The 27,213-nt window shown below is 53.7% G+C and overlaps 11 protein-coding genes across 11 annotated transcripts; 6 read left to right on the plus strand and 5 right to left on the minus strand.

The window, feature by feature from the left end:
- Window positions 1–14: 14 nt before the first annotated feature.
- BBA_03843 (squalene/phytoene synthase) lies at window positions 15–1,173 on the plus strand (the record flags this gene model as incomplete). Its single annotated transcript, XM_008598940.1, has 2 exons — window positions 15–139; window positions 207–1,173. 2 exons carry the CDS (start codon window positions 15–17, stop codon window positions 1,171–1,173), a joined length of 1,092 nt encoding a protein of 363 aa, XP_008597162.1.
- Window positions 1,174–1,498: 325 nt separating this feature from the next.
- Window positions 1,499–2,009, plus strand: BBA_03844 (ribosomal protein S6; the record flags this gene model as incomplete). The annotated part of the gene is made up of 3 exons (XM_008598941.1): window positions 1,499–1,522; window positions 1,579–1,610; window positions 1,709–2,009. The coding sequence occupies 3 exons, from the start codon at window positions 1,499–1,501 to the stop codon at window positions 2,007–2,009; spliced, it is 357 nt and encodes a 118-aa protein (XP_008597163.1).
- Window positions 2,010–2,754: 745 nt separating this feature from the next.
- BBA_03845 (defective in cullin neddylation protein) lies at window positions 2,755–4,646 on the minus strand (the record flags this gene model as incomplete). Its single annotated transcript, XM_008598942.1, has 7 exons — window positions 2,755–3,193; window positions 3,240–3,417; window positions 3,467–3,546; window positions 3,668–3,738; window positions 3,993–4,152; window positions 4,332–4,375; window positions 4,563–4,646. The coding sequence occupies 7 exons, from the start codon at window positions 4,644–4,646 to the stop codon at window positions 2,755–2,757; spliced, it is 1,056 nt and encodes a 351-aa protein (XP_008597164.1).
- Window positions 4,647–5,524: 878 nt separating this feature from the next.
- On the plus strand, window positions 5,525–7,957 carry BBA_03846 (BRCA1 C Terminus domain-containing protein; the record flags this gene model as incomplete). Its single annotated transcript, XM_008598943.1, has 2 exons — window positions 5,525–5,626; window positions 5,678–7,957. 2 exons carry the CDS (start codon window positions 5,525–5,527, stop codon window positions 7,955–7,957), a joined length of 2,382 nt encoding a protein of 793 aa, XP_008597165.1.
- Window positions 7,958–8,353: 396 nt separating this feature from the next.
- On the minus strand, window positions 8,354–9,388 carry BBA_03847 (GlcNAc-PI de-N-acetylase; the record flags this gene model as incomplete). The annotated part of the gene is made up of 3 exons (XM_008598944.1): window positions 8,354–8,906; window positions 8,976–9,078; window positions 9,163–9,388. 3 exons carry the CDS (start codon window positions 9,386–9,388, stop codon window positions 8,354–8,356), a joined length of 882 nt encoding a protein of 293 aa, XP_008597166.1.
- Window positions 9,389–11,160: 1,772 nt separating this feature from the next.
- On the plus strand, window positions 11,161–11,945 carry BBA_03848 (uncharacterized protein; the record flags this gene model as incomplete). The annotated part of the gene is made up of 2 exons (XM_008598945.1): window positions 11,161–11,593; window positions 11,644–11,945. The coding sequence occupies 2 exons, from the start codon at window positions 11,161–11,163 to the stop codon at window positions 11,943–11,945; spliced, it is 735 nt and encodes a 244-aa protein (XP_008597167.1).
- A 156-nt stretch (window positions 11,946–12,101) lies between these two features.
- Window positions 12,102–12,724, minus strand: BBA_03849 (uncharacterized protein; the record flags this gene model as incomplete). The annotated part of the gene is made up of 2 exons (XM_008598946.1): window positions 12,102–12,116; window positions 12,206–12,724. The coding sequence occupies 2 exons, from the start codon at window positions 12,722–12,724 to the stop codon at window positions 12,102–12,104; spliced, it is 534 nt and encodes a 177-aa protein (XP_008597168.1).
- Window positions 12,725–13,282: 558 nt separating this feature from the next.
- Window positions 13,283–16,248, minus strand: BBA_03850 (sodium/hydrogen antiporter; the record flags this gene model as incomplete). Its single annotated transcript, XM_008598947.1, has 2 exons — window positions 13,283–14,128; window positions 14,182–16,248. The coding sequence occupies 2 exons, from the start codon at window positions 16,246–16,248 to the stop codon at window positions 13,283–13,285; spliced, it is 2,913 nt and encodes a 970-aa protein (XP_008597169.1).
- A 3,229-nt stretch (window positions 16,249–19,477) lies between these two features.
- Window positions 19,478–19,891, minus strand: BBA_03851 (uncharacterized protein; the record flags this gene model as incomplete). The annotated part of the gene is made up of 1 exon (XM_008598948.1): window positions 19,478–19,891. The coding sequence occupies one exon, from the start codon at window positions 19,889–19,891 to the stop codon at window positions 19,478–19,480; it is 414 nt and encodes a 137-aa protein (XP_008597170.1).
- A 1,802-nt stretch (window positions 19,892–21,693) lies between these two features.
- Window positions 21,694–23,539, plus strand: BBA_03852 (penicillin-binding protein; the record flags this gene model as incomplete). The annotated part of the gene is made up of 3 exons (XM_008598949.1): window positions 21,694–21,918; window positions 21,972–22,978; window positions 23,086–23,539. 3 exons carry the CDS (start codon window positions 21,694–21,696, stop codon window positions 23,537–23,539), a joined length of 1,686 nt encoding a protein of 561 aa, XP_008597171.1.
- Window positions 23,540–24,700: 1,161 nt separating this feature from the next.
- On the plus strand, window positions 24,701–25,288 carry BBA_03853 (uncharacterized protein; the record flags this gene model as incomplete). Its single annotated transcript, XM_008598950.1, has 1 exon — window positions 24,701–25,288. One exon carries the CDS (start codon window positions 24,701–24,703, stop codon window positions 25,286–25,288), a length of 588 nt encoding a protein of 195 aa, XP_008597172.1.
- Window positions 25,289–27,213: the final 1,925 nt, after the last annotated feature.

Genomic DNA, 27,213 nt, shown 5'->3' on the forward strand with positions numbered 1-27,213 from the left:
CCCCGTGTGTCTATATGAATAGACCACGCATCCTATATAACGGCCTACGGCGCCTTGCTTGCAGCCCGGCCGCGCGCCGGACCTACATTACAAAAGCTGACATTGCCGGTGCCCGCAAGTACTGCGCAACAGAATTAGAGTAGGCCACGCGTTGCTGCCTCATGCACTCAATTGGTGGCACTTCATCGCTGATATATACGAAACAGAAAAGGCGACTACGATGCACACCTCATTCGGCGATTCGCGCAACCGGCGCAGGACATGTACACGGCCCTACGTGCGCTCAACCTCGAGCTCGTCCGCCTCCCCGACATTGTGTCCAACCCAACCATTGGCCTGATGCGCATAAAGTTTTGGCAAGAGTCCATCGACAAGACCTTTGCCGGACAGCCGCCGCGCGAGCCCATCTGCATATTGCTGCACCAGGCGCTGCTGTTCATGGACCAATTTGCCGATGCCTCGAGCAAGAAGTCGCTCAAATTCTGGATTTCACGCCTCATCCGCACACGCGAGAAGCACATGGATAACCGACCGTTTACGAGCCTCGCCACACTAGAAGACTATGCCGAAAACACCTACTCTACCATGATGTATGCGACACTGGCGAGTTTGGGCCTGCGGTCCATGGACGTGGACCATTTAGCCAGCCACATTGGCAAAGCCTGCGGCATCGTCGCCGTCCTGCGCGGCGTACCGCTCCTAGCTGCGCCCCCCGCGCCCATCAAGACGCCAAGCGGCGACGTCCCGCCCACGCGGGACCCCTCGCTGCTGCTGCCGCTCGACATCATGGCCGAGGAAGGTGTCAAGGAGGAGGAAGTCTTTCGCCAGGGGCCCGATGCACCAGGACTACAAGATGCCGTATTCAAAGTCGCCACGCGCGCCAACGACCACCTCATCACGGCGCAAGAAATGCTGAAGCGGCTGCGAGCCGGCGAGGACGCAGGCCACGAATTTGAACACGAGGGGGAGGGCGCGCACGTGTACGAGGCAGAGGGGGAGAGTGACAGAGCGAGGGACCTGCATCGTGGATTCCGTGTGCTGCTGGAAGCGGCGCCGGCCACGTACTTCCTGGAAAGGCTAGAACAGGCCAATTTCGATCCATTTGCCGTAAAGCCTGCGGGCTGGAGACTGCCCTGGCGAGTCTGGCAAGCACTGTCAAAAGAGCAGCTGTAAATTACTCGCATTGTACATTAAATGCATGGCGTTGTAGGATAGTCACGCATTATGACGGGAAAAGGCGGATGTCAACGCCAACTGCATTCGGGTTTCCTGTTTGCATCGCCTCGATATAAGACAACTTAATTGTTTCAAAAATTAAATACCTCTCCAATGAATCGTCACATTTCCAGTTCATTATGCACGTCAAGATGTCGCGTGCTGTGGTTGCGCCGGCTAATCTACGGGGTAACTCTACGCCCAACTATTTTTCTGGTCCCAAGCCTCCTACCTTTCCATCTACATACATGCAGCGACTGATCCAGCACACACGGTCGCCAAAATGCTCTACGAATTAATAGCAGTAGTGAGTACCTGCTCGACTTCCTAGTCACTTTCTCGGTCCTGACCAATTGACTTTAGGTACGACCCGGCAATGTGACCGATGTCAAAGAGTACGTTCATCGAATCCGATAACCACGGCCCTCGATCCCGCAGCCGACAATTCCGTCTTCCGAATTAGAAAACTAACCCGAGATTTTTTTTTCTCCAGAATTGCCAAGACGGTCGGTTCCACCATACTGCGCAACGGCGGCGTTATCCGTGGTCTCGCCAACTGGGGCGTCTTCTCTCTACCGAAGCCCGTGTCGGTGCGCCAGATGAAGCACCACCACGGCCACTACTTTGTCGTGCGCTACGACGCCTCCGCCAAGCTTCACAACGAGGTACGCGACTTTATGCGCCTCGAGCCACGCATGATCCGCGCCGCCCACGTTAAGCTCGGCGACGGCAAGCTCGAGACCCTGTCGCGCTTCGGGGCTCCCAACTGGCGGGCAGAGGGCGGCGAGGCGTAGGCGACTACGTGGTGGGCATAAATGCATGATATGATTGAAAAGGGAACAAAGTCATTCGCGGATGACTTGTGCTCCATTCGTGCAACAGGCGGTGAAAAATAGCCGTCTTCGGCGCGCGCGTCACGCAGCATCCAGACGTCGTTGGACAACGACCTCGACGGTACGAACCTGGACGTGTACAATATAAATTTAAACCCTCGGGGGCTGAGCAGGTATGGCTATGGATCCATACTCTGGCACCCATTGTACAATACACCATACATTGGGAATCTACGGATAGCAGCATTCTATAACCGTTATTTGATATTCACTTGCAGCACTGTTTTTTATGACCCTGTGAATTGGCCTAGCTGTTTAGTTTGAGAACTCTGGCATTATAGTTCCAACTATCTAGTCATAAGCTCGTTGTCCTAATTGCCTTTTAGGACAGCAGCCTCAGTGAGAGTGCAGCTTCCAAGTCCGTGTAATGCCAAATCGTTCGTGCCGCTGTTTTATGTAAAATACGTACGTATCATGCTTGTTTGCGCTCTCCCTATTGATTCTCACCACACTGCTCTTCATGCTGACCGCCATGTAATCATCGTTGGTCTTCTTGACTGGGAGCGCATCATTTTCAGCCGCCTATTTGGCTACAACTGTTGCTGACACGAGTCGGTTCAGCTCAGCGCCTGGACCGCTTTCTACGGCGCGGCTGTTTGGCTACCACTGGTGGTAAGTTCTGGTTTCGGAGCAGAAAGAGCGGTTTCTATGCGTCATCAACCTCCATTTGCTCAGACTTGCTCATGCCCTTGGCCTTGCACCACGCAACGAAATCGTCAATGGCGCCCGGCCAGGCGCCGTTCTCGTCCCAGAAGGACAGAGAGTCGTCCTCCATGCTTTTGAATGCAAACTCGAGCGTCATGTTCCACATGTCCCTATTCACGGAGTGGTGCCACTTCTCATTCAGATATTCCTTCCAGAGCGGTAGCCAGTCGCGGTGCTCACTCTTCCATTGCATTCCAGGAGGAGCAAACAGCATGTCCCAGTAGACGAGCGCGTTCTCGAGACTCAGAGATTTTTGATCCTTCTCACGGCCCGCGACAAAGGTGTGCTTGTACACCCTTTTGAATAGAGCAACATCTGTTGGCAATGTCTTGACGAGTTTGCGGACATACTTGGCGTGGTCCTTTTGAGAGGCATTGACGCTTTAAATGTCAGCACAGAAGAGGAACCAAATGTGATGAGACTTACTCGCTGTCCTTCCATCCTTCGACATAGCCCTTGCGCGTAATCTCGCCGATACTGGGGGCCTGTAGCAATTCCAAAACCACAAAGAGTTCGGCATTTTCTATGTTGACCTTGAGATCGGTGGTAAGATAATTCATAGTAGAAGTAAGTTCGAGGCGATCCTTGGTATCATTACTGTCATCTAACAGCTGTGAGCAGAATGCAGCCACCATTCAGCCGGGGCTACTTACCTCGTAAACTGTCGAATAAGGAATCCAATTCGGAATCGAGACCGGGGGCCTGGTTCGCGAGACCCTGGCTACGGAAGTACCTGTTTCGAACGTAAGTAGGTGCTCAGTGCCAGCTACCGAGCAAATATGCGTGATCCTGCGTCCACTCGGATGCAATTTAAGATGCCAGTACGTCACGACCGGTGTACGAGGCGCATGTACCGTGAGTCCTTATGAGGTGCGAGGTCATCGGAGCTGCCGGGATCCCATTTACGTCCGGACGGCAGCAGTGACTGGAATTTGCAGTGGATTTGATGTCGCACTCCTTTTAACCGCATTCTGCCAAACTACAGCTGGCAAAGCGCTGTCTCGATTGTTCGGGTAGGTTTGGAACCGGGGTGGAGAGGCGGTGCTGGCCAGTGGAGGTGTTGGCATTGGGAGTATGTAAGGTGTTCAGAAGAGCGGGATATTGATGTAGTGATGGACAAAAAGCCGGACCAGCAGAAAAGCCGGGCCGGCATCACGCAAGTGTCGTGGCATTTCGGACCTGTTTCAACCCGTCGGGCGGTGCTCGGCCGTACTTGGATAGATGTCTGGTAACACTCCACCAATGGCCCGCTGGCATTGGTCCAGTGTTGTCGAGCGTGCTCAGCGGTGCTCCAGCGCTGTTGCAACGTCCCTGCCCGATCCATGCACCTGCAAACATACTGGCCTATGTAGTGGCAGAGGCGCGGCACAGACGTGATTTGCATCGAGATTGTCGTGTTGTTTGTCGGACGTGACTTGGGGTAATACGATGGGTCGGCCAAGATAAGATGACCGACCCGGCACTTGCAAAATCCAGCGAATGGAGGATTGGCCAGCAGTGTAAAAGAACAAGACTTACTCATCTATGGCTTCGTTGACTCTATAATTGGAGGCTTTGATAAACTGCAAAGGCTTTAGTTAGCATCGTTTCACACTTCTTCGGTCACCTTGGTAGTTTAGATGACCGGTGGCTCGGGTGACGAGCATCAGCAGCGCTTGCGACCGGGCGATCAGGACTAGAAATGAGGGCTCAGGTCGACAGGTGTATCAAGTAAGGACAGCATCACTGTTTGTTCGGGCTAGAGCATACTTTGGTGGCGGTCTTCTCACTCGTTCCTGTGAAGGCCGTGAACTGGCTCACCATGCTCCGGAGCTGCGTAGCAGTGGGAGCCATCGTGGTGACAGCAAGACCGGCGCTGGATATGTGTATCAGTTCGGGATCGGCGAATAGTCGCAGTCGGGCGGGTGAGTTGGGACCACAGCAGCGCGAGCTCGTAGCTTCGTGTCGTTTGTTGCGCACGAGGGAAGGACAGAAAGACTGGTTGGTACGGCACGAGTTGAGTGGAAGCGGCTGTGCAGCGGATTCCTTCGGGGGCAAAGATATAACGAGCGCAGACAAGAACGCCGCCCGGGAGCTTGCCGCGTTGAAGGAAGCAAAGACACGGGTGTCACAAGTTTTATGAGTTGGTGGTTTGGGCTGAATCTAGGCGAACCGGTGGAAGAGGTTGGAGGGGCATGTGGGGTAGGCCGTAGCACTTCATCATTTGGAGAATGGAGTACCTTGTCACGTCAACAATATGAGGGCAGTACTTGCCTGTGTAATCGAGCAGGCACGATTTTGACTGTCTGCGTCAAATATCGGGTCGTCATCTGATTTGATCAATCATGAGGAATCTGACATAGATGTGTAGGTATTGTCTAGAATATGTACTCATCGTCAATAGTCTGCCTGGGTGGGCAGTCACTGGGCCTGAAGCTTGGTGACATGACCGGCCTCGGCTATCGGCAACCCTTTTTACAAATTTGCACTCATATTTCGGTGAGCATTGTATATCGGAACGTGAAGTATCTCCTTTCCCATACTTACCTGATGGCTTTTCTTTGATTCGAAATGCTGTCAACAGAGACTCCTGTGGGGGCCCTCCTAGTTGAAATTCCGTTGTGGGGGCGCTTGTCCAAAACGCGTCCACCAGCTCGCGTGGTCGCATATGACTTTGTCAACTCTTGAGGATCTCAAGCGGTGCCAACTATCAGCTTGGTCAGCTGCGCAGCATGTCTCTGAACCACTCTACCGATGACGATTACTCCATAGATCCGACCAAACCGTTGCGTGGCATCATTGTTTGCTGCACCAGTATTCCAACCGAGCAGCGGGTATGACTTCCTACGTCACCTTCATGAATGCCTGCACTAACTGTTCTCTAGAGTGAAATAGAGCAAAAGGTTGTCGAGCTCGGAGGCGTGCATAGGCACGACCTTACGGAAGATGTCACGCATCTCATCGTTGGCGACTATGACACGCCAAAGTACCGCCATGTCGCTCGAGAACGGCCCGACATAAAGGCCATGGAGGCCGCATGGATCGACGAGATTGCACAGCTATGGAGGTTCGACGACGATATAAACTTACGAGAACTTGAAGAGAAATATAAACTTCGGCCACTTGCCAAATGCGGCCGGGAACCGGTTCTTGAAGGGCAACCGACCCCGGAACAAGACTCCCTACTGTTATGCTTAACCGGCTTCGGCGACCAACGCGATCAGATCGCGGAGCGCATCACCACCAACGGTGCTAAACACACCGGAGACTTAACTAGAAAGTGCACACATCTGATTGTCAACGCTCCAGAAGGTAAAAAGTTTACGGCAGCTAGAAATTGGGGCGTTCGGACTGTGACACTGGCCTGGCTTGATCAGAGTATTGAGCGTGGCATGATCCTCGATGAAGCCAAATTCGACCCTCTTCTCCCAGCGGAAGAACAAGGCGTCGATGCGTGGGTAAAAAAATTACCACGCAGGAAGTCCTTTGGCAAGCGATCTAGATCGTCCGATTCGATCACAACGGAAGACGGCGTTCGAAAGCTGCGCAAAACTGCTAGCATGAAACTGAGTTCGCAGAGAAATTCTCTTTGGGACAATATCCTGGGACGTTCGGACTCAAAGGAATATTCGTTCAACGAAGGCCAAGGAGGAGACAGGCCTGCTGTGCCAGAAAAGCTAGCTCCGGTACAGCCAGATGGCATCTTTGCTAATTGCATATTCTTCATGCACGGCTTCCGCTCCCAGCAGGCCGATGTCTTACAGCAAACATTACTGTCCCTCGACGGTATCATCGTGGCCTCCCTTGAAGAGGCCGCCACTTCGCAAACAGCAGACCCTTGCTGGCGCTTTCTGATAGTGCCCCAAAACTCACAGCCTGATACCCATCCGCAATCGCAGCATAACAATCTGCACATTGTCACGGAGTTTTACATTGAGAGGTGCTTGCAAGACAAGCACTTTCTTCACCCCGATGACCATGTCTTGGGACGGCCGTTCCCCTCGTTTCCCATTCCTGGGTTCAGCTCCTTGACTATCTGCAGCTCAGCGTTTACCGGACTTGAGCTCAACCAGGTTGCTCGAAGTATAAAGCAATTGGGTGCAAAATTTGAGGAGCAATTTCGAAAAGACACCAGTCTTTTGGTATGTCGCTCGTTTGACTCTATACGCAAAGACAAATTACGATATGGTGTGGAATGGGGCGTACCGATTGTGTCCGCAGACTGGCTATGGGAATGCATTAATACTGGATACAAGGTGCCGCATGAGGACTTTATCTTTCCCCAGCTAAGGACACGCTACAAACCCAAAAATGGGCAGTACACGAACCCTCGGGACGAACAAAGTGCAGCGCAGAAGACGGTTGCGAAATCCAGTACATCACGCCCACCAGGAGGAGCTGGCATGGACCCAACAGCATTCGATAGAGAGACCCCAAAAAAGCCACCGAGCAAGACGAGAAGCGCGCGGCATGAGGAATCCACAACGTCTGCCGACTTTGTCACAGCAGTCTCACAGCCAGCGCCACCTCGACAAGCCACGCCACTGTCAGAGCTGTCATCAGCATCGGTGAACAAATCACCATCTCCAACCAAGACGCTTGGAGCGCAACTCCCTCGGCACAAGTCAGATCCGGTTGGCAACGTCGAGAATGAAAAGCCGCCGGCGAATAGAGCGCCATCTGCCCCGCCAGCGCCCCGACCCGACACCAGCTCCGACGATGGCAACAACCAGGAAGAGCTAAACGAGGCACGGCGAGCTGCTCGGGCTGCAGAGAGACAACGGCTTGCTTCCGAGCTAACAAACCTACTGGATACGACCAAGGCGCAGCCAGCTATGGACATGGATCTGGCTACTGCAGGAACAGCTTCGAGCCACCGACCGCGCAAACGCCAAATTCTTGGCCGGGCAATCAGCAACGTATCGAATGCCAGTAGTGGAAGCGGGCCGGCGCCCGCGTCGCTACGGTCAGCGTCAGCCATTGGAGGCGATATGGAACACGAATTTGAGCAGGAAAGGCCGCCGCCTGCGACGCAACTAGAATATGTCGATCCGGATGCGCAGAAGCGCAAAGCCCAGCTCATGAGTCGAATGATGGAGCAGCCTGCTGCTGGCGATCCGGCCTCTGCCACAACGGAAAAAAGGGCGCTAAGGAAGCGAACTTGACGGTGACGGTGTTGGTGGTAATACGAACAAGCCATGTTGACCATGATGTTATGACGAGCTATTGATGACCATCGCATTGACATGCTGTTGCTCGAGATTCAGCCGCATTTCCGGCTTCAAATCATAATTTAATAATACATGTCTCTGCCTATACCTGTCAACATTGCATCTACGTGCTGGCGAATAAACTTGCGTAGCATCAATCGTGACGTAAAATGAATGCTTGATATTTGTATTAAATGTAGCCGATACCAATCTGGCCCAGTGCTTCTTTGATCTCATTGTTCTCGTATTATACAGACTTGAGCGCGCAATTTCCTCGTGTTACGCCGCTACTATGCAAGATATGTAGTATGCATCCGTCAACTTCATCCTCCTCTTCTTTGATATAAAAATTTACGCCTTGACCTTTTCCAAATGCAAGTCGTTGATGAGCATGTACCGGCTAAACGTAATGTACAGGTACCGGAACCAAACCATCTGGCTCTTGTGCGCCGCCGTCATGGCGCTCCATGCCGTCGGCAACGCGCCCTCGCCGACCAGCCCGCTGAGAAAGACGAGCGCAGGCGGGTGCGCCTTGTCAGGGTTTCTCGCCGCCGTCGCCGCCCAGGTGACCAGCGTCGGGAGAGCGTCGAGGATCGAGGCGTACTTGCGGGAGACGTGCACGGAGCGTAGCGTATAGAGATCGACGGGTGCGGCCCAGCCGGCGCCGCGGCCGCGCAGCAGCGCGGCGATGAAGCGGCGGGCGCCGTGGTACAGCGAGATGTGGTTGGGGTGCGCGGAGACGCCCCCGGCGTCAAAGGTGATGAGCACGTCGATGTTAGCGGTGGGCGGCTGCTCCGTTGGCTGCTTCTTCTGAGAGGCGAGGGCCGGAGCGAATGCGCTCATGAGGAGCCCGGCAATCTTGGACTCGTCCCAGGTGGCGGTCATGGAGTCGGGAAAGTCGGCGCTGGACAGACCAAAAGTGTTAGTAGGAGACGGGCAAGGGGGTCAGGACGAGAGGGCAGGTTCTACTAACGGGTTATCGACGACAAAGACGTCTTCCTCGTCGCGAAGGCCAAGAGTCATGCCGCTTTTAACAAGCTCCTTCTTTCTCGTTTCGCCGAGTCCTTCCGCGTTGCCTGGACGAAACATGTTAGCAGAGTGGTTGTCGCAGTCGAGCGGCCTGCGCATTGGGTGATGGGTGGGCAAGAGGCAACACGTACCGGAGCTGAGGCACAGAATCTTGACGTGGTTGCCCGTCTCCGGGCGCGTCAGAGCCAGGACGGTGGGCGCAAAAAACATGGCCTCATCGTCGGGGTGCGCAATGAGCAGGCATATGCGCTTATTCCGCAGCGTGGGGAAGCGCGTTTGGACGATGCTTACTGTGTACATGTAGAGCACAGGCACCAGGACGGCGGCGGAGGCGAGAAGAAGGAGGGTCGGGTCCATGGTTGCTGTTGGTTTTCGCCAGTCTCGAATCGCGGTCGCTGCAGTATGTGTTCTAGATGTCTCCTTCCGTCGCTGGTGGTTGAAAATTACAGAACTCGTGCTGTCCGGGGGGGCAGGAGGAGGGGCGCGATCGGTTGGTCGGGGCCTTGTTGTCAAGCAAACAGTTGCAGGTCGTAATTAGGTAGGTAGGGGTCCTCATGAAATTAATCGCAAAGCTGGCAGTGTCCTCGCCAGCGCGGCCCAATGCACGCGCGCGAGCAAGTTGGGTTTTGTAATTAGTCGTTTTCCTGCTTGGTCCGGGTAGTGAAAGAGGTCAGCTGTGTTCGCAGATGCCACCTTGCGATTTCGACAAGGGCGGTCCCCTGGTCGTTCAAATCTTCATTTAGCTAGCCCCAGCTTTAATTAACCAAGTGAAGTCATATGGGGACGCCGGTGGGCTGCGCCGCGGGAATCCCGGCTCGGGAGGGGCAAGATGGTGATTGATATCAATACAAAGAAAGGGAAGAGTCAGAAAAGGGGAAAAGGAGCCAGTTTGTCTGCTCATGGAGAATTTTTTTCTGTCTTGCACATGCTCGTCCCTTGCGTCACGATACGCGAGATCAAATGAGCCTCTCAGATGGGATGCAGCTTGAGATGCAAATCAAACGCCCGGACCCACAATTTGCTTTCACCTGTCCATCATCCCGTCCTGCCCCATCCCATTGAGCTGTAAAAAATGCCAACACCCGATTATATCAGAAACATCTATGCGATGGCGGAAATGTACGAAAACGAACCAGTTTTGTTAACACATTTTGCAGCATTCTTGTCGAATGCAAATTCACCCTGAGACTGCTGCAAGCTACCTGCCTCAGGCGTCGCTCATCTCAGATCACAAAGTGTGCAAACGGGCACAGCTTGAGGGACTTCCTCAATGAGATCGGTCAATTTTGATTTCAATGATCGAATACGCACAAGAACTTGAGCATTAGTTTGAACCAAACTTGAAAGTTTTATTGAGGTGATGAATCGGCAAACACGCCACATTATTCTTCACTACTCCGTATAACCAGGGTTATGCCCCTAATATTGTCACCTTAGCGGTGTTTGGCAGAGTGTGTCGTCGTCGCCAATTGCTTCCATTCTGACATGGGCTATTCATCCTATAAGTTGAATCTTCTTCTCGAGCAATGCGTAACCAGGACGCTTTCTTGGCAATGCCTCTGTATTTCAGAGTATTTCCTTATCAAGTCGAACGGCTATTTAACTACTGCCTCGACACCACATAAGAACATAAGCCACAGCCACGATGATGACTGGTAAGGGCTGCCGAGGGAGCACCCGCTCAGACTATAGTTAATGCTACATCGATACTAAGTTGACAATCAACGCTACTTATTTCGCTTCATTCTATGTATGAATATAATTATCGACTTCAACACATTGTCTCGACATTTGATGACCGAGGGCAAGCCGGCTCCGGCCGAGCAAGCTTCGGCCCGACCAGAGGAGGAAGAGAGGACAGATGCATCCGATGCAACAATTATATTCTCAACAGTACCTAGTAGCCAGGTAGCATGCTCACCATCACTCCATGTCTTTAGTGTTGACAGCTCGGCAGCTTTAGCCACAGCTGTCATATAAGCGCCACACGACACAGCCACAGACGACCCTTTTTCTTCGTCTGCCGATCTGCCGCTTTATCAAGGCCCATCAACACCCGAGTCCATTCAAAGTTGCTCAGGAACCCAGGCAACATCCAATCGCGGAACGCACCGCAGACTTGAAAAGCCATGGCTCGCACTCGTAAACAGCGCACGCCCAGCGCGACGACAACGACAACAACAACCCAGCCGCCGCCCCTCGCTCACCCCGACCGCTCCAAGGCACCCAGCATCAACGATCAGACGCTTTACAAGATTGCCGAGCAGCGCCAGCTGTTTCAGCAAGCGGCCGCGCGCGAGCTAAAATCAAATGTGGCCGTGAAGAAGATTCGCCTTGGCAACCACGACGACGTTTCGAGCTCCGATGACGACGATGACGACGATGACACCGAAAACGAGGTCCCGACACTGTCCCCCGGCGCGGAGCGCATCCTCGAGGCCATGCTCTGGACCACCTCCCTCGCCATGCTGCACTTTACATTTGACGTGCTCGTGCAGCACCAGTACGGAACCGCAATTGCCTGGCGGCAGGTCTGCCACCGCACAATGAGTGCCTGGGCCGGTACGTTTTGGCGTGCTGCGGGTGTTTCTGCAACACTGACATTGTACTAGTATTTCTGATGCTCTTCTACGCGCTGCATCCCCGCAAGTCCGACCAGACCCTCCTCCCCGGTCTTGCAGCACGCTACCAGGCACCCCTTCGACAGGCCATCTTCTTCGCTATCAGTGTCGTCTCCGGGTGCTACCTCATCTACGTGACCAATATGAAAGGCTATCTGGCCACGCAACAGCGCGCTCCGCCGCTCGGCTGTCTCTGGATCTGGGCAGTCATGGAGTTGGAGCTGCTTTGGGCGACACTAAGTTTGCTCGTGGCGTTGGGGTACATCTACCTAGGGGGGTACAACATAAAATAATTCTGCCTTCCGCTACTTTCTGAAGTCGGGCTGTATCCTGGTGTCTCTGCAGCCGATGTAGGCTGTGGCTCGAGCGTGCGAATCGCAGCCTCCTGCGAAGCGATCGCGGCCTCCATCGACTCGGTCTCCGCCTCCTCCCGCGCAGACATCCGTCCCTCAAGCGCCTGCAGCCTGGACGCAATCATACTCAGCTGCAGAAACTGCACACGCGCCGTCAGCGCATCTCGCTGCCGAGCCAGCTCCAACGCCTTTGTCCTCACTCCCAGCCACGCCACCGCCACCGACGGCCGTCCACCGTGCCACGTCCCCGGAATCAGTGACCACGAGACGCCAACCGCGCTGGGGGAGGGGTCCGCCCGCGACTCCACGTCGTTAACCATGTCCAGCAGGCGCTGCTCAAGATTCAATAAGTCGTCCATGACAAACGCAAACATGTGCTGCTCCGCCCGCTGTGCCGGCGGCGGTGCGCGATCAAGTCCTGTGCGTCGCCGTCGCAGCCACTCGGCGCTGCTCTTCTCGTCAATGCTGCCTCGCTTCGTGCCTCGGTCTTCGCTCGCGCGGGACAACGACTCTTGTGTGCTGATGAGATCCGACAGCCATGTCGACTCCGTCTTGTACCAGGACAGGCTGGTTTTGACGCGGAGATACTCGGTGCTGCTACTTTGCAGGTACCGAACACGCGCGTAGGCCGTTGCCGCAACGGCAAAGACAAACGTCAGCAGGCCGGCAATGTTTGATGCAATAGACAGTGGTGAATCCTGGTCACCATGTTGGTCCATCTTCCCGCCCCGCTCGCTCTTTTAGTCGAATGCGTTCGTCTTGCGAAACTGTCCCGCGACGGTTGGCTTTTTGGGGAGAGGGCTCGCTTCGCTCGCTACGGCATCGGGATGAATTGACTGTGTAGATTGCTGCGTCCACAAAGTGACACAGTCCAAAACAAGAAGGAAGAAGAAAAGGGAAGGGGATGAAGATGAAGGTGACGCGCGAGCCTAGTGCGGCGGTGCACGTGCGGCTGAGGCTGATCCCTGCCAAGATTCACGACCATCTTCAAGAAGGTGCATCAGCATAGACAATACTTTCTTTTTAAAAAGCGATAACAGATTGATATCATTACTATATGCTGCAAATAGTTATACACGTAACAAGCACGTGTAATCGAGGGCTAATGCCATGTCAATGCCGTGTAATCCATGAATCGTGATTCAAAACCATCAACCAGTAAACATAAATCTATCCAAACGCAATATATGCCGTATATGTATGCCGCTGTAAAAAGAAATGTAATAACATTGCGCTGGAAAATCAGCCAGATTGCGTATGAGTTCGCCTCATCAATATCAACGTCTGCTGGGCTCGGCAAAGCGAATACCGCGGCGCGCAGGCGGCACGCGCTCGTCGCCCTCGTCTTCCGAGTCGCTGTCACCTTCACTCTCGCCCATGCCCAGAGCAGCCTCGCGACGGCGGCGCTCCGCCGGTGTCTCGCCTGCGTCGCCCTGCGCCGCGGGGTTATCGCTGCGCTTGTTTTGCTGACCGCGGAGGGCGAGGCGCCGGCGTCTCTCGACAGGCGTTTCGTGTTGCTCGTCCGAGGGTTGCGACGTCGAGGGCCCCGGCGGTGAGAGCTGTGGTGGTGTGGGTCGCGACTCCTTTCCGGCTGGACGGCCGCGGGCTCTCGATTCATCGGAGCGCTTCGCGCGATCGCTGCTACCGGCGCGCGTTTCGACGATGCGCGGCACACTAGGGCCACTGGTGGGCTGCACAAAATTGGGATTGCGCTTGGCTACCTCCTTGATGGGCCGTGTAGCGGTGGATTGCTCGGCAACCTCTTTGCGCGTATTGGCGTCGAGCTTTTGCACTTCCTTGATAAAGTCTTCCTTGTTCATGCGTCGGCCGACGCCGCCAATAGTGAAGCGAATGTTGTGATCATCATCGTTGTCAGGCTTTTGCTCGGGCGCGGTGCCAGTCATGCGACGGACGGCGGTCCACCTAGATCGAGGGGTTTCGTCCCGGTCGGCTCTGCCCTCTTCGGCAGCTGCCTGTGGGTTCTTTTCATTCTGTCGTGATAGAGCGCCAAGGCCAAGATACTTGAGGCTTGAGCCTAGGACAGCACTAGAATCTTGGCTGGTTTTAGAAGACGGGAGCTGGAACGTCTTGACGACTTCGCCGTCTTCGTCCTCAACAATAATCTACCATGGTTAGCTTGTAACTGCAAAGAGACTAAGAGATACAAGGTACGCACCTGATTACCAAACTGGTAAGCGCGAGCAGGCTCGTGGTTGCGAGACTGCTTAGATTTGTCTTTGCGCTTCTCAACCTCTTGGCTGTACATATCGTTGAACCGACGACGAAGCCCACCCAAAGACCAAGATCCGTCTTCTGCTGGCTGAGGAGCGGTGCCTGGCTCCTGAGAAGAGTCTTTGTCGGGGGTCGGAACGGCATCCATGTCGACCGCGTCAATGACCTCGCCGTCCTGGTCTTCGAAGACGAGATGGTGACCTTCCTCGTAAACATTGACGCGCTGAGGCGAAGCGGGGCTCTCGTCGTCGGCATGGTGGTCGCGCTCGTCGTGAAGTTTCTCTGGCTTCTCTTTGCCGTTGTCAGTGAGAGTCGAGTCGGTAGCGGGCTGGCTGGTGCTGGCCTGCTCATCAGCGGGGGAGATGGACTGTCGATTAGGGAAAATGGCCGACTGGGAGACGGGACCACCAGGACCAATGCCATCGTCCCACTTCTTGTGCTTGCGCTTGCGGGAGACGAGGGAGGAAGGGCGGCTGCCGGGTCGGCTTTGGTCCTCTTCCTTCTGGCGGCGCAAGAGGCCACCAGGAGGCGCTAACGTGCCAGCAGGATACTGAGGGTCCTTGAGGTCGAACGAGGCCTCGGACATGGTCTTGGCCTGTGAGCGGGATTGCGACGAGATTCGCGGCAGTCGGTTCATCCAAGAAGGACCGTCTTCGGGGGCGGCAGTATAGGACATGGTGAGGGATAGTGTGTTGATTCGCTTGCCGAGAGTAAAGACGGCGATGGAAGAGCCGTGAATGAGGATGGATGAAATGACGAGGAATGTCACAATAGGCCAGACGAGGTAGATTAACGAGTAATTTGCCGACCCTGGTTCTGGCATTTGGGACAGTGGGACGGGCTCTCCGTGCTCAAGCTCGGCACGGGCGAGAATAGCGACAAAGATGGCGCCAACGCCAATTGGGCCGAAATGACCGGCGAACAAGGCTTCTCGCCAATTTCGAACATCGGGTATAAGAGGTTTGAGGGCCAACATGATGGGGATGCGGCGGAAGAGGAGAACAAAGACAGCAATAACGACGAGACGCCAAGCGGTAACGCCGAAGTAACCGGAATTGTATTGCTCCCAGGGAATAATGGTGCCAAAGTAGACAAAATAGGCCAAGTTGATGAGCAAATCGATAACGTTAGAAACGTGAGACTCTTCGGTCTTTTCGCCAAACCAGCCGTCGTTGGAGAAGCCAACGCCAGCAGCAAAGCCGACGAGCAGGTCGTCGACGCCGAGAATGCTACCGGAGCCAGCGCAAAAGAGGGCGACGACAAAGTAAAAGACGAGAAAACTCTCTCGGTCGATTAGGTCGTGCTTTTCGGCGAAGCGAATGCCATGGCGGGCAATGTAGCCAATCATGAAGCCGTAAACGGCACCGAAGATGCATTCGTAGAGGATGACGTAGACGATGAAGTGAAAGCTGACTTCGCCGGCGTCGCGGTGGTACTGAATGAGGTAGAGGGAGAGATATATGAAGGGGAAGGCCATGCCGTCGTTGCAGCCAGACTCAGCGGAGAGAAGATCCCTGAGATGCTTGGGGACGCGCTTAGCGAATTTTCCCTTGCCGACAACGGAGGAAGCGAGAACGGGGTCGGTGGCTGTAACGCAGGCGGCGACGACGAGGGACTCGAGCCAAGACAGGGCGGGGATCATCCACCAAATGACGAGGGAGGTGATGAGCCAGCCAAAGGTCATGACGGGGAGGAGGAGAAAGATGACGGACTTCCAGTGTCGCTCCATGTAGTACTTTGGCAGCTCGACACCAACGGCGAAGCACTGGACAACGAGGACAATGCGGGAGAACTCGACGGTGACGATGTCGACGGAGCCCCATTCGTTGGGGTTGATGAGGTTGGCGGCATGGGGGCCGAAGATGACGCCGCAAAGGGTGGCAACGGTGGCCTCGCCAATGTACATGCGCTCCTTGATGAAGGAGGAGCAGAGCATGAAGAGGGAGGTAAAGCCGCCTAGGATGATGTAGACCAAGTGCGGCTTGGTGATGTCGAGATGTGACCAAGCCATGGCGGAGGATGAGCGGCGTCGGCAGCCAAGTCGGGGCAATGGCGTCGATGGGCGGATGGCAAACGGAGGTCGATGAAGACGAAAAGGCGTATATGAGCGATGGATATGTGCTGATCGGTAGTAAATATGGATGGCAGCGAAATGAATGGTCGTGATGCTCAGGTAGTTGAGCAAAAGGGCTTGGCCAGAGCACCCCAGTCAACGGAACGAGAGCCAACGGAGCAGCGAGCGGGAGACATGCGACGAGAGGCCGAGTCGAGGAGCGTAGATGCAAGTATGTTGGTGTGTGTACCAAGGAGAAATATGACGATGAAAAAGAAAAGTTGGAGCGCAATCCAAGCCAGAAGAGCCACAGAGAAAAAGATGTGCAGATTGGAAGAGCCAAGCCAACAATGCTGACCAGTGGAGTGGGGGAGATAGGTCCTGGTGGCGTAAATCGAGGTTTGGGGGGGGCGTGTGATGATGGCGCGAGGCAAGAGGCCCGAGGATGACGCGCCGAGGACCGGAGAGGCGACGCCGGCGGCGGACGGGATGGCAGACAGAGGGGAGGGCTGTAGATTATAGGAATGAAGAAATCATGCAATGAAGAAGGAAATGCAAGAAGAAGTGATTGGTAATGCCAGAAGGTCAGGCCAGACGCCAGCCGGGAAAGAAGAGTCGCCAAAAGATGCAATGGTTGTTTTCATGTTCTTTTTTTTTTCCCTCTAAATAAATAAGTGGACCGGCTTCGGTGTGCCTGGAAAAAAAAAGACTTTGTTGCATCAGCGTTCCCTGCAATCTGACCTGGGGGGACCTTTGGTCACAGCGGTGCTACAGTGGGTCCAAAGTATCGCGGAGCACATCATCGCCAACGTACATATTTAATGCATTGCTGCCGGTAATTGAGGCGTTATAATCCGTAGATAGGTTGAGGTTTCTGAGACTAAATCACTACCAAAACCCCCATACAATTCTGATACACTGTTGCTCAGAACTTCCTAAAGATAATGCCTGTCTCATCTGCACGCCATCTACCTAGGTGCCCTCTGCCTGCGGGGCCTCATCTTCCATGAGAGATCACCCGTTATTACCGTTATTACTAAGTAGTAAGTACATCATCCCCCGTATTGTCAACCTGGGTCTCGACGGCTTGCCTCTACTAATAAGGTATCCGCCGCCCCTGTTTCTCAGCACTGTCCAAGCTCATCATTGCAATAATACTTTTTGCCAGCATTGAGCAATCTTATTAGTATTGCCCGCTACACTCGACCGTCTCGGACCTCAATAATTGCGCCCTCGCCCATTCAGCCCGCCCATTCAGCCCGCCCATTCAGCCGTTTGTTGTCTCGGTGCCGTTGTCTCACCACCCACATGCTCAGCACTTCAGCCTCATCCACCCCACGTCACGAACATCAACCCAACCAGCCAAGACATTGCACGACTGAAAAAAGATGCTTCCACATTTCCCCCCGCACATTGTATATGCGCCCCTCGATTCTGCCAACTGCTTTCTCTGCTCAACTGTCGACTCCGAAGAAAAGAAAAATATTCTTTTCATGGCGTCGAGCTAAATACCAATCCGCCGCCAAACTTGTTTATGCTTATCGTGCACCCTTGTTGGTGGGGCGCGACAGCCACCTCTACCATCCACGAGTCAGCCAAAAGACCTGAATCTTCATCTGGTCAGTCGGACGTTGTCTTTAAACATCCAAATCTCTGCATCTTACCTGCCATCTTACCGTCCTCTTGGCTGCGTCCGTTTTTTTCTCTCGGCATCCAGCAATTCACCAATCGCCAGCAACGCCTTCCGGCCATTCCCGTAGCCAAGACTTTCCTCCAGCCCAGCCATTTGCGAGTCTCTTGGCAGCATCCACGACTGATCGGCGCCTCGAATCATGTGGCCACCATTCTTTTTCGGCAATTTTCCTTGGTTTTCCTGGCCTCTCTACAGCTGTATCTCTGCCGTCCCCATCATTATGCCACGTCAACACGTTTGACTGGCGCAACTGGCACATCCAAGCCTCAACGCTCAAACAGTCCCCCCTTCCCCAGCCGGTTCGTCCCAGAGGTCTGGTCAACTTTCGCCGATCTGGATTCTTCCCCGAGTAATCAATCTTTCCCAGTAGCTTATACCCACTCTATGACGGCGACTGAACCGGCGCATCTAAGAGAAAAATTGAATTGTGATTCTCCCGCGGCCTTGGCATTCGCCAAGGACGGCACGACACATTATCTACTCACCTACTAGCTCATCTCGCCAGCAGCATGGCGTCCGAATCTATGTCTCCACATCCAGAGCCACAATCCCAACCCCCAAACTTCAAACTTCGGGACAAATCATTGACTGGACCTCCGGAGCCTACGGACTTCCTCCGTGGCCCCTCGGCATCCGGCCGGTCTAGTGGGGCCGAGTCATTGCCTCCATGCATCAATGTACCCTGTACCTCCAGGAAATATTGTAACGGTACAGCTATGTAAGCCTTAGTTGGAATCCTGGTTAATGTTCGCACTGAGATTAAACCTAGTCTTTTGCCAGTTGGCGTGACGGCACAGGAACCGTTACAAATATTCAGATCTTAACGAAACATACCACTTCGACCAGAAATTCGACTAGAGAGAGCTACAACCCAAATTCATTCTATGTACGACCCAATACGTGTTCCATGAATGGGACCTAGGCGGTCTCATGCAGGCACTTGACTACATAGCCTGCGAGAATGACAACTCTGACTACCGAGGAACAATGCAACGAAGTAGACTTTCGTTGATAGAAAACAGACGCTTCCCCGAGGACCGCGAAACATAAAAAAGAAATATTTCAATACATCATAACATGGTATTAAAGTCTCAAAGTGGTATCCACCACTCAAATGATGCCAAAATAAATATCACTGGCTGTATCCTGTTTGTTCCCATGCTGAAAGTGTTAATTCGTGTCCAAACGCCATCCAAACGCCGCCCAAACGCCGCCCAAGAGTTGCGTAAACTGAAAGCACAAAGTCACATGAGACCAGTCACAACAAAAGTCAACAGCATATTGCAGACACACAGACCCAGTCTCCCTGAAGAATTAGGAAAGTTCGCAAATGGATCTCCTGCACCAAGTTCTGGATCCCGTGTTGGCTTCGCCGTCTTTGTCGCAGTAGTACTACTGCTGCTTGATGTAGGGCTCTCAGTCCCCGTCGTAGTTTCCTGCGGAGCGGTGGAAGTTGTAGAAATTGACCCAGTCTCCGTCGACAAGTCCGTATTGTCAGTAGAGCTGGGCTCGGTCGACGTTGAGCTGACTGTGAGCAGTGTTGTCGACGTAGTCGTCAGTGTAGTCGTCGGTGTGGTCGTCGGTGCGGTCGTCGTTGTGGCTGAGGACATCGTTTGAGTGAGTGACGGCGTTTTCGAAGAAGTGGTAGAAGAGGCGGAAACGGTTACAGTGATGGAGAGTGCCGAAGTCGTCGATGGCGTCGGAGACTGCGTACGAGTTGTACCTTGCTGTGGCGGCTCGCGGTTGCAGAGCGCATTCACCAAATTTCCCTTCTGCGCTTCCCATATCAGCGAATTCGGCTGAGGATCCACCGTAGTACACGATGCTTGAATATTCGTCTGCACTCGCAGAAGCCCTCGCTGGCAGCCCTGCGAGCATCGGCCACTGGTAAAATCGGAAGTCTCGCATCCGCTGATGGGTGTGTTGTAGGCAAAGATGCAGCTAAGCGGCACTGCGTATGAAGTTATCATTTCGACAGTTGATAGTGTGAGAGCCGTACCCTGCACACTGGCAGCCAGAAATGCCATGGCGGCGAGCGAGGCGTCTGTCCGTCTCATTATGTCTTGCACCGAGCGTGCCGTGATCAAGTGTTTGCAAGTCGCACAGAGATGACAGTCGTGTGCAGACACCCGTCCGTCGCAAAAAACCGTTGACGTCAATCACACGACAATCTGTAATTAACGTCCTACGCTGTTATTCGGTGGTAAAGCAGCTATAGTTCGTGGGCGTCGACTCGAAACGTTGGCGGTTACAGAAGCGTTAATGCTCACACCAGGTATGGGCGTCCCGGGTGAACTTTTGCCGTCGTGAAAAGTCCTCTGTTTCAACCTCTGGTGAGCTCTGAGGCATACATTTATAAGTCGATGCCTATGGCTCTGGTTCTGCTTACCTGTCCTGAAGAAGGGCAGTTCTGTAGCCGCCTTGTGGGAGAGGGGGTGCTTGTTTGGGCGCTTGCACCTGCAGTTGCTGCCTACGTAATGGCGTTGATCCTGCGGATGATGGGCAGTGCGATTGCAGCATGCCAGACGATGAGAAATTTTGATGAAAGAAACCGATTCTTTTTTTTTTCTGGACTTTGAAGGGGGTCGGCAGTTAAGTAGGAACAGTCGGCCGAGGCCAGCTCGCGTGCCAAAGGACAGTGGCTGGGCAGGAGCACAGTGGCGGGAGGATGAAACAGCGTACTGGCCAGTATCGGCTCTGTTCTGCCCGGAACCTAGAGCATGGATGTAAAACACCAAAGAGGTGCTCGTAGACCAATGAATGACGATGAGGTCGTACAGCTAGTCCTGGCTCCCGCATGGAGTGCCAGGAATGGGCAGAAACGTCCGGATTGCGATGTTGACAGTGCGAAGTACTGAGGCCGCCCACAGCCTTGTGAATCGGCTGAGGGGCGGAGCTTCAGCGCAGATTGATTGGCAGGCATAGTCTCAACGCAGAGATTTGATATCTTGTACATGTCGAGAACGAAACAGCTTCGTGTTTGGGAATGGTAGAAATGAGTCGAGAATGGGTCGCTGTCATTGGTCCAGTTAGCGCTGGGGGACATCATCATGTTAGTGACGGGGGCTGCCACCATGATAACTCTAATTCAGCGATCAAACCAGGGCAGAGAGGAATTAGCGGAATTGCATATTTCCAGTCCTGGCAATTGTTTCGGTCAACGGGCCGGTGGGAGAGGGTGGCATTTCCCTCGCTCAAGGCTTGCGAGTTACTATTCGTATTCTTATTCTAAGGTGGCTTCGGGAAACATGCCGCGGATAGTGCCAAGAATTCAGCCGTTTAAAATTGTATCTTTGTTCGTATGAAATTCGTTCAAGTGGCCCCTTTCCGCCAATATTGCAACGTCGGAATGACCCAAAATGATGCCGTGATACATGATATGCACGCCTCGCATTCAGCCTGCTTACAGTACAGGCAGGCGGCACTTCGTCAGCTGCAGTCATCAGAAATCTCTCAAGCAATGGATGTCATGAGCTTCAAAAGAACCCGAAGTAGAGCCAGGCTACACTGAGACATAATGCTCCCACTGGCTCGCATGGAGGTTGCTTAGAGTGCAGCCACTATATGATCTCGCCATCTGTACTCATAATAAATGTCGCCGCCGCCGCCGCCGCCGCCGAATATTCTTGAGAAGATGTGCGTTTTCTTGAGAGTATCAGGCTCTATCGAAATAAAACCTTCAGAGATTGTACATAAAGAAAACGTGCGATATGGTGTACATCAGCTCGGGCAAAGCGCTCATGCTCTCCGCGCTGGCAGCCATCTCATTTGCCGCCGAGCCGAGGAGATTGCGCCTGAATGAAACCACCAAATTACCTCCACGTGGCAAGCCTTTCACCGAAGAATTCAATCAATATGTAAAGGACCTCATGGACGAGTGGAAGGTGCCAGGCATGTCCGTGGCAGTCATTGACGACGACCAGGTGTATACAGAGGTAGGTTGCACTTCTTGACTAATCGGAGTTTCATCTAAAAAAATAAACTTAAGGGATATGGATTCGCTGTCCTGCCAGACACACCCGTCAAGCCCGAGACCCTGTTCCTCGGCGGATCAACTACAAAGGCGCACCTGGCTGCTACTATCGCGCAAATGATCGCTTCGGGCGATTACGATGATGTCTTCCCTCAAGGCTGGGATACACCCATGTCATCCAATATCAGAGATGATTTTGTTCTAGAGGATGAGTGGGCGACGACACACGTCACCATGGAAGATGCCGTCAGCCACCGAACCGGCATGGCACGACACACGATAAGCTGGGTTGGCACCGGTGAGCCAGGCGATACTGGTAAAGAGTGGAAAACAAACAAGGCGACGGTCAGAAATCTACGAAACCTGCCAATGACAGCCGAGCCGCGAATCGTGTTTCAATACTGCGACCTCATGTTCATCGCCCTCGCCCACATCGTCGAGACTGTGACTGGCTCGTGGATAGGCGACGTGTTAAAGAAAACCCTCTGGCAGCCTTTAGGCATGCATTCGACTTTCTTATCCTACGGAGACGCGAGGAAGAGCGGCCAGCAGATTGCAACCGGCTATTTCTGGGACGAGTATGCGCAGCAATACGTCGGACAGGAAACGGACCCCGTCCAATCTTCCAGCGCCGCCGGAGCCCTCATCTCCAACGTCGTCGACTACAGCAAGTGGATAATGTGTCTGATGAACTCAACAGCCCCATTATCGGCCGAAGCACACACGCAAATCAGGACTCCACGTATTCTTATTGGTCCATCAGAAGCGACCGGCTGGCAGCTCACCACCTACGGACTCGCCTGGGAGCGCGCCACAATCTACGGTGAAGTCATTTTCAAGCACGACGGTGGGACGCAGAATTTTGGAGCCAACGTTGTCTGGATGCCTGATACCAAATTCGCAGTCATCATGTTTGCCAATGCCGTCGACGGCGGCAACTTGATAGAGGAAGTCATCACCCAGAGACTTATTGAAGAAAAACTTGGGCTCCCAGTCCACGGCCGCCGGCAATACCTGGACGAGTAAGTTTGATTGACTCCGTTTCTCATCGCGTTCCACAAACACCTGTTCGAAACTATATCAAATGCCACGGGCGCCTCAAATGAATCCAATACTAACTACATTCTAGAACAAAGCAGAATTGGGCGCAGGCCAGGCCGGACTTTGATAACGCGACCGATATTCTTTACCCAAATCGCACCACTGATGCTTCGTCTCAAGCGGTCGATATCAATCGCTTTGCGGGCAATTACAGCCACCCTGGCTACGGAACATATGCCTTTTCCGTAGAAAACTCGTATTTGGTGCCCGGCGAAACTCGCGACAAACAACCACAGCAGCAACTTGTCGCCCTACGAGACGATCTTATAACTCCCACACGTTTCGTTTTACGCCATGTGACGGGTGACTTTTGGGTTGCCTACCAGATACCTGTACGTGGAGCGGCATTAGGCCGAGATTACTTTCTTGCTAGGTTTTATATGGAAGCGGATGGTAAACCGAGCGCACTCGAGATTACCTTTGCAGAGGAAACAGCCCGTATCTCTGAGGTGGTTATCCAATTTGACCGGGTTGATAACTGAGCTGCTTGTGTATGTGGCGGGATTGGTGTGGTGCTTGAGAATCCATGGTGGTAGCATTGCAAGCAAAAATACGATTACAGTTCTCGGATGCAACCATGGAGAATATGCAAAGCAAATGCAGTGATCAATACCCGCCACAGGTGGACAAAGGCTACAATAGATTTGCTGGTGAACGACACACAACGGGCCGTGGGACCGGCTGTGGCCCGAGTTGGACATGAGTTGGACCGCAGCCTGATGCCACTGGGGCAGACTGACATCACCGGCCGCCGCCACAACTGCCACTCCGTCCAGCTCCCACACCCATAACTTCATGCCCCCGGGCGCACAGCCGTTACATTGGATGATTGTGCGCCGACTCAGCTAGCTGCTCACCGTGATACGAAATATTGATTGTATCCCTACGCCGTACACATCAAGCCATCTCGTCGCCTGACGGAGGATGACCGCAGCGCCAAGCGTCGGCTGCATATGTAACGCCGCGACAGAGCCGCTCCGGCCGTCTTTTTTGCTTGCTGAATTCAGAGAAATACGCGTTTCGGTGCGGACTCTACTGAGAAAAGGCCGTCATCGGACAGTGTAGAAGGACGCACGCATTAGTGCTGGGCTGCTCGGTGGGGGATGAACGGCGCCCGTTGGTGCCCAACAGGAAAGACTGATGCTTGTCTCGCAAAGCCGCGCCCGATACTTGGCTTTTTCCACAGTAGATCGCGATGGCCACTGATGTGCGTTAATCAGTCTGGCCCTCGTTTTGCAAATCGTACCTGGCCCCCCAATCTCGACGCAATCATATGCTGTTATACAGCGTGTATTTCCGCGATCATCTAGTAGCCACCAACAAGGCAAAAGACTTTTTTGGCCTGAGTTGTCATGTTGGGCAACATAGCCTTAAGCTCACCATGTCCACAAGGCTCCAATCTGATCCGTCTTGTGCCACCTGAGATGCAGTGCTAGTATTGTAGCAAGTGGTCACTCAATGAGGGGCTCATGACGCGCTCGTTGGCGTAGAAATATAGATCTTGCTCCTGGTAAGCCAAGAGATGTCACGATTTGTATCTGATTATACGTCGCCGCCACTACCACATCGTGCACATATCCTGTCCGCGCTGCCCGGGAAGCAAAACAGCACATCGTTTTTGCACCGTCGCCACGCGCACCAACATGTCCGCGGCGGAGGCCGAGTCCCTCTCACACGATCAGCCGCACGAGCTGACTGCTGCCGACCCCGGCGACGTTCAGCTCCATCTCGACGTCAACGGGCTCTACATCATCCTTAGCACGCAGGATGCCAATATAGGCTGCCACTGGGTGCTGTACCTGCACATCGGCTCCGCGCTCGGCTGGGTCTTTCACATCAACAACCTGGGCTGCGTGAGCTGGGAGTACCGTTGCGACGAGTCCTGCGACATGGCTTATTCGACAGCGGCCGTCGCCGCCGTTAAAATCGCCGACATGGCGCCCGAGATGCACGAGGCGCTGCGTCGGCGCATCGGCTTCGACAGCAAGCCGGCGGTCGAGCTCGCGGATACGGCGCGGTTCGGCCGCCTCGACTGCCGCACGTGGCTGCTCCAGGTCCTCTACGAGCTCGACAATGAAGGGTACATTAGTGTGCTGCCCGGATACTCGATCCACGACTTGGCCGAGGAGGCGATGTCGCTGGCCGCGGCCAACCAGTTCCTGCTGCAGGAGAAAACGGCCAAAATATCAGAACTGCGCAAGGAAATCATCAGCGCCTGCTGCGCCCCCTAATGATGTTCGTCATGCATGGCCACATAAATGCTGAAAGGAGAACAGCTGATGAAAATGCGCCGTTGTCCATGTTGGGAGCATCCCTGCTACCTGTAATTTTTAGCTGTGACCGAACCTGCTTGCTGGCGCATGCTATCCTTACCCACCACCATCTATTAATTTGCGCCGGAGATATGTCTCCAAGCATTGCATGGCCTTGTTATTTTTTCATTTGATAGAATTGATACGTCTCACCTTGATCAACAGCAGGAACTCTACGCATGTAGTCCGTAGATAATGTCGTTATCACGTGTCCCTTGGCCGGGTCTCTGCCTAGCGGTGGCCTGTCCCTGTCCCTGATCGTTTGCAAGCTGCACAGCCAAAGACAGACACAATGAATGGACCTGCAGGTAGACACAGCAAATGACCTGATCGCGTCCTCCAAGTTATCTCCGGTGGAGGAGAACATACTCACTCAAACATTGATCGAGGTCTCCTGCGATGTACATGTTGCCACCCGCGAGATTCTGCGTCGCGCCGACAAGTATGGGGTGCCCTTGGAGGAGGCTTTGCGCGGGCTAAAGCACGACTGGTATCGAAATTCAGAACCTCGTACGTCTCGACCGTTCTATTTATTTTTCGAGACTGATTCATGCTTATAGTATCGACTTGAACCTTTGTAGGTGATGAATTCCTCACGAGTTGTTATTACGTGACAACGGCGAGTGTTGCTTGACTGGCGCCACTCCACCGGGCACAGAAGCGCAGCCATTTTACATCTGGCCGCCATCGCTGCAGCGACTGTGGCTGAATAATGACGTACAAACATCGGTCTTGAGTTGCTCTTGGACATGTCCTTGGCGATAAATCACCGAACCGCCGGCTTCAGAACATCGTGTTGCTTAGCCCGACAGTTAGGGAAGCTTTCTGGAAACGCGAAAGATGAATGGTACAAGGTCTGAAACAGGGTTCCGAGGCCGCTCAAGTACATACGGGCTGCCAGACGTAGGACCAACAGGTTTGTACAGCGGGCCTACAGTAACAATGATACAGGCTGACCCGCGCAGTACGCGGGTTTTGGTTTCGCCCCTGACGATGATACCTACAGCGAGGGAATAAGCGATAGTGTTCCTCCCTTCAGCTGCTGTCTACGTACGGATGACTCGAATCACTTACAATCCCCAAGTCTAGTTCTACTCAGAATTGACGGCTGTTTTGCAAAGCAGCAGAGGTCAACGATGTCAAGCGGGAAGTGGCCAAGCATTGGCCGCCAGCCGTTTCGCATCGTGCGTCTTCAACTCGACACATTTATCCTCCCCTTACTCATGGAAATGCGAAGTCTATTGGAGCCGCGCCTGGCAACTCGGGTTTAGAAAAGCGTGGCGCCTTGCCCCTGCCGTTATCCGTCACTGGGTCTGCAGACAGCTCATCTAGCGCGGGCAGCAGAGCAACATTTCCGAAATAGTATACCGCCTACCACTGAGCCTGTACGCCAAGTTCTGCGGCAACAGTCATGGTGAGCTTGCCGCGCTGAGGATTTTAGAATTCCATGCCCCGCCAGTTCCTTCACCGCTCTTCGTGGACAACATTCCTCTTGCCGCCGGTGGCAAGCCCTGGCTCAGTATGACAAGCGTGCCGGTCCCAAGACTTAACGAAGTGGTCCACACAATGTCGTACCCAGAATAACACCGACTCGCCGACGCCGTTGCTTCCGCCATCGATTTCCCACCGAAACATGCCTAGATGAAATTTCCGAGTTTCTGGTTGCAAGCGCCTCCGGCGGCTACCTGCAGTATCACCATGCTTCTTTCAGTGGATGTGGGCCTGACCAGACACAGCCAGGATTTCACCAACAGATTGCCCGTGGATGCGCAGAAAATCTCGCACAGCCATTTTCAATTACACGCTCCAGGGATGTTACATGGTCTTTACACACGCGGACCCAT

The sequence above is a fragment of the Beauveria bassiana genome (genome assembly GCF_000280675.1).
Source record: "Beauveria bassiana ARSEF 2860 unplaced genomic scaffold BBA_S00008, whole genome shotgun sequence".
Taxonomy (NCBI): domain Eukaryota; kingdom Fungi; phylum Ascomycota; class Sordariomycetes; order Hypocreales; family Cordycipitaceae; genus Beauveria; species Beauveria bassiana.